The sequence below is a fragment of the Protobothrops mucrosquamatus genome, unplaced genomic scaffold (assembly GCF_001527695.2).
Source record: "Protobothrops mucrosquamatus isolate PMUCROS unplaced genomic scaffold, P.Mucros_1.0 scaffold134, whole genome shotgun sequence".
Taxonomy (NCBI): Eukaryota; Metazoa; Chordata; class Lepidosauria; order Squamata; family Viperidae; genus Protobothrops; species Protobothrops mucrosquamatus.
Window position 1 is genome coordinate 762,699 of NW_015386501.1, and position 6,000 is coordinate 768,698.

General features: G+C 37.4%; 1 protein-coding gene across 1 annotated transcript in view; it reads left to right on the plus strand.

The window, feature by feature from the left end:
• LRPPRC (leucine rich pentatricopeptide repeat containing) overlaps window positions 1–6,000 on the plus strand; it is a 99,789-nt gene that overhangs the window by 34,314 nt on the left and 59,475 nt on the right. Inside the window, exons 21-22 of the mRNA XM_015813088.2 lie at window positions 1,434–1,519; window positions 2,913–3,120. Coding sequence (XP_015668574.1) covers window positions 1,434–1,519; window positions 2,913–3,120 — 294 coding nt within the window. The remainder of the gene's footprint in view (window positions 1–1,433; window positions 1,520–2,912; window positions 3,121–6,000) is intronic.

Here is a 6,000-nt window from a genome sequence, read left to right on the forward strand (position 1 = left end):
CACATACAGTTAGAATAGAAGAGTAATTTACTCAAGGCCACGTAGATAACAAGGAATGAAACGTACATCCAAAATCTAATGAGTCTGTAGAAATACAAGCTTGCCTGAGCAGTTTCAGAAGAGAAGCCAAAATTCAATCCAAGTTCTTTGAACACCAAATCAAGTTTGTCAGCCAGTCCAATGGTCAAGAGTTTCAGGGTTTCCAAGCAGAAATCACAACACAGAACAAGAGATCAGAGAGTTGTTTCCAAGATCAGCAACAGCACACAAAAACTCCAAGAAATCAGCGTTTGTTCCTGACAAATGCCCCTCCCCACAGCGTCTCCTTAAGTCTCAGTCTCCAGGTGTGCTTTGTGGAGAGGAGTGGGGCGCTCTCCTCCCGAGTAGTTGAGCCTGCCTGCTTTGTTTCCTCCTTCTTTCCACTCTCCGTGCTCTAGGATCAGGAGGGGGTGGCCCTTGTTCATCACCTGAGCTCTGTCTCTCATGTTCATCCTGTCCCAATCCTGAAAGGCCCTGGCCTGCCTCAGCATGCTCTTCCCCACATCCCTCTGAAGCCACAGACACCTCGACCTCCATAGGCTCCAGTTCCAGCTCATTTTCCTCAGCTGATTCAGGCTCCAACAGAGGCATGACAAAATCTTTCCGGGCTTTCCTGTGCTCATTCGGTCGTACGTTTTGCAGTCTTCCTGTGCTCTCATGGTGCTGAAACATCCCACTTTCTCCAACTAGCATGTAGCCTGCACCAGGGCCCCAACAGCACTCATCCACTCGTTACCTGGGACTCACACATCTTCCTGCTTAATGTCCCATACCTCTTGGGACTACAACAACACCTTGGACTGTTGGGATGGTCATCACTAAGCAATGCAATCACATGACACCATGTTTTACAACCACATCACTCAGCAGTGGCAATCCCAATCCCTACACATAAGTGTCATTAAATTCAGCTAGCATAAGCTTAGTTGTACTTGGGTCCTAGTGCAATTATAAATATAATGGACATTTGATGTCAGTGGGATCTTAGTTCATGTTAACTTTGATATAGCCCATTAATAGTGTTGCTTGATAATGTACCTCAGCTTGCCTTCTCTTTTTGTACATATTTTACATAAGTCTTACAATATACAGTATTTTCTTTCTTTAAAAAAGAGATTAAAAGCAAAGGCACTGCCTTTTAGTCTTTCCAATACTTGGTTTCTTTTTACATTCATCTCTCAAGCTCTCCATTAATGCACCTGAATTTAATTTGATTTCTTCAAACAAATATGCTTCTGTCAGTATCTTAATGTTTCAGCAATAATATTATCATTTTATCCAGTTACTGGGACTATTTCATCCCATGTACTATTTCTAGGTGAACATGTATCAGCTTGTACATTGAGATTATTCCAATATGACATAAGAATTGATTTATTTTTTATATACTTTAGTTGCCGTAAAGATTCATCTGATATTCTTGAATTAAGCACTTACCTAGAATTGATTAAGATTTTGGTGAAACATGAAAGGCTGGATGGTAAGCATGCTTTCTTTCAATGTATATTACTGTTATATAATACATATATCTTGCCACCAGAATAAAAATATTAATGGTATATCATGTCCTACAAAGTGCTTGAACATTTTACATCTAAATTTGCATGTGAATTCAACCAGAGATACTTGGACAATGTAGGCCATTAGTTTTAATGGACTGGCAAGCTTGTCATTTACATTTACACAGCTCAGTGCTTTTTGCATTTCTGCCGCTAGTTTTTATTAGCACTGCTGTTAGGATTGAGTTTGAAGATCATGACTTATGGCACAAATTGTGTATGTGCCTCGACTAATGGCCTTGTTTTTCCTTAAGAAGGTGTGAAGCCTGAGTATAAAGCCTGTAAACATAACCTCTTTGAAAAATGTCCAAGCACTCTTGGAGAAAAAATGATTTTTTATAAAAGAAATACATTATAGGATTAGATCTTAAAATTGTGTGTTACAAGACTTGTAATCTGTAAGTTATTGGCATAGTTAATTAGAAGAAAATACTCTGACAGTGACTATTGAATTCGAATATGAGATTCTGTTAGACAATTTATATTAAATTTCTTTATTTGAAAGAGTAAAGGGTGTGTGTGTGTGTATAATATACATATTGTGTATGTATGTTTTAGAGTGGTTATTTTCATAAAAGGAGTTGATATTTAGATCAGATACCTATACAATTAAAAGGTGCTATTATGTCAAGCTTTCAAAAGCCCATACCATGCTGCAGGAAATATTTCAACAGATGCTTTTATGTAAAGTAGTCAAAACATTTTGCTTGTGCAGTAATTAAGAACATTATAAAAATGCTCTTATTCCATATATGAAAATGTTTGTTTCTGCCTTTCTAATGAAGATTAATGAACCTAATGTTTTAACATGCAGTCTCTTAGAAAGCTTTCATTGGCTCTCCTTGGCTAATTAGTATCGACACAGCAAACAGGCCCTATCGGTATCAGACCATTAGTCTGGTTCTATATACAGTGTAAACACATCTTTATTATTTGGCCTCGTGACAAGCCATCTGCCGAAGAAACAATGGTGTGATTTAGCAGATGTTAGCACCAAACGATAAAAGCATCCATTTAGCAGGATCTTGTTGCTACAGGGCAGACTCTACAGGGTTATGTGGTGCAGAGTGGGCTCACAGTTCCCATCTGTAATTTGTAGTCAAAGTTGCAGCAAAATGATAAAACCATGCTTTGTGGATTCATAATTGTAGTCTCGTTTAGAAATGCAAGTAGTAATTAACTTGAAATTGGCATTATACACCAGAATTTACATCCCTGCTGGTTTTTGAAAGGCTGTTTTAATAGCAGTTTGTTTTTTTCTGTATATAAAATTACCTAACGGGTTTGTTTTTTTTTTGCTGTGGTTTATTGTAGATGCTATTAACATTTTCAAGGAGATGAAAGAGAAGAATGTCTGTATTAAAGATTTAGCTGTCACACAGTGTTTTCATGTCCTTAATAACGTAGCCTTCAAAGGTGAAGTTGAAAAGGTGAATCAGCTGCATGAGGCTATGGTAGGCCTGTTGTCACCAGAGTCTTCTGTAAAATTGTGTTCGCCCCTCGTTACTGTTCACTTGAAGAGGTAAGTTGGTTGACACCTGTAGTTAACTAAAGAAGCAAAGAAACTTACTTTCGTGTTTACATTTTACACAACAATCTTTACATGCTTTCTTTATACTGCAGTTCTACAAGCCTATATTTAGAGAACCTCATTAAATCCAACAATTAACTGCAGTTGCTGCTGTTATTGTTGTTATGTCATCATGACCATCATATCTTTTATGTTTGCAGTATTGCTTCCATTTTCTGAACCTAATGATATCAAAGAAGCAAAAGATGTTTCAGATTGCTGCATTCTCTAAGAATTATTGATGTTCCCACTACTCTATCTCTAAAACTGCCACAAGCTAATAAAATTGGGTTTGAGTCTAGCTTACTTCCTCATGACTAACATAGGTATATCTATTTAGTTTCCTTGGCTTCCTTAGTTTTCTATTGCCTTCTTCAAAGCTGGTTTGTTTTTTTTTCAGCTTCCCAGAGTAGTCTTTAGTATGTGGCACAACTGGCCAACTTATATTCCTATTTCAGGTAAACAGTGTTTCCTGGATCTGTAAATAGCATTAGGCTAATGGTAAGACTGTGGGGCACTTTAGAAAGTGAAGTAAAATTTCCTTCTGAATCATTGCACAAGGTGTTGAGACCTGATAGCTTTTTTGAGGGTAGAGTGCCAGCACTCCAAATGCTTCCCCTTATCAACTAATCAAGCACAAAATGCATTTTAATTACCACGTTCTCCTATCTTCATTTAACAAACAGATATGCAGAAATCCTTTAGAATTACTATTTGGGACAATTATTGGAAGCTGCTCTTATCTGGACATTCCCTCTATTCCTTCTAAGAGCAGATTTATAGTTCTCGGTACCAATAGCTTTCAACAGACACCTTCTTGCGAGATCATAGATATCAGTTTCATCAGTTTAAACAATGGAGTCTATTCCATAAATTCTGCAAAGTTACATTGACATAATGGGGCATTTAGTGAATTTTCTTTTTTCTCTTTCAAGAGCAGTGCATAAGAATTTCATTTTAATATGTGCCATTGTGTATATAGGAAAATGACAATAACGGTTATTCAATTCAATTCAATCCAGCATCTTATTGAGGAGGATCAAAAAGAAAAGAAAAGAAAAATACCATATGACCAAGTCTTTTCTAAACCCAAAATACAAGTGACACTGACCGTTTGGGACCTAATCGTAGAGTAGCATGCCAAGCCAAGAAATTACAAGAGGATACAGCTTGGAAAGTCTATCCTAGACAGATTTTTTTTTTTTTGTCACACATGCAGTCACATCAGTCTCTTGCATGTTCTAGAGCATAATGATTGCTTTCTATTAGCTTCCTCTCCAGTCTCAAAGACTGACATCAACATATGTTCAGTTATCCTTTGTGCAATGTTAGGATGGTTGGTAAACAGTTGCAAAGCAGCTCTGGTGGAATATTCCATTTTTAATTCTCACCAACAAACATTTACTGATTTAAGAGGTTGGCATGAGCAGCAATGTCTGTGCACAACCCTATTGTGGGAGACAGTATGGAAGTCTGAGAATTATACTTTGGATTCATTTCAATCTAAAACTTCATCTTGCTCCCAAATGCTAAGGTGGGGGATGCTTCCTCTTCACTGAGCATGTCCAGAAACCTCAGTAAAAAGAACCAACAATGCAGAATGTAGATTGAAAAATATAGGATATAGCAGCTTCCTTAATTCTAATTCTGTGTTTCCCAAATTGTTGAAGATATGTGTGTTAAACCATCTTCAATATTTTCTTAATTCCCATTTTTATATAACGCCATTGCACTAGAAAGAGTGTTGGTCAAGCTGCAATAGTTATTCATTCATTCAATTTATACTGCTATCCATCATCTCCCTTGTGTGTCTCTGGGCAGCTATCACACTTAAAAACAAATTAAATAATTAAAACCATAAAATGTAATCCACGGGAGAATGCAGTCCATACATTACGAACAGATATCTTTCAAATAAAAGGTACAGTGAGGGAAACATTTTTTTGATCCCCTGCTGATTTTGTATGTTTGCCCACTGACAAAGAAATGGTCAGTCTATAATTTTAATGGTAAGTTTATTTTAACAGTGAGAGACAGAATAACAACAAAAAAATCCAGAAAAATGCATTTCAAAAAAGTTATAAATTTATTTGCATTTTATGAGTGAAATAAGTATTTGATCCCCTATCAGCAAGATTTCTGGCTTCCAAGTGTCTTTTATACAGGTAACAAGCTGAGATTAAGAGCATTCTTTTAAAGGGAGTGCTCCTAATATCAGCTTGTTACCTGTATAAAAGACACCTGTCCACAGAAGGAATAAGTCAATCAGATTCCAAACTCTCCACCATGGCCAAGACCAAAGAGCTATCCAAGGATGTCAGGGACAAGATTGTAGACCTACAGAAGGCTGGAATGGGCTACAAGTCTAGGTTGGTGAGAAAGTGAAACAGTTGATGCGATTATTCGCAAGTGAAAGAAACACAAAATAATTGTCAGTCTCCCTTGGTCTGAGGCTCCGTGCAAGATCTCACTTTGTGGAGTTTCAATGATCATGAGAACAGTGAGCAATCAGCCCAGAACTACACGGGAGGATCTTGTCAATGATCTCAAGGCAGCTGGGATCATAGTCACCAAGAAAGCAATTGGTAACACATACGCTATGAAGGACTGAAATCCTGCACCGCCCGCAAGATCTCCCTGCTCAAGAAAGCACATGCAAAGGCCCGTCTGAAGTTTGCCAGTGAACATCTGAATGATTCAGAGGAGAACTGGGTGAAAGTGTTAGATAGATAGATAGATAGATAATTTAATTTGTATACCGCCCTACTCCCGTAGGACTCAGGGCGGTTCACAGCATATTAAAAACAAATAATATACACAAAATACAAAAAA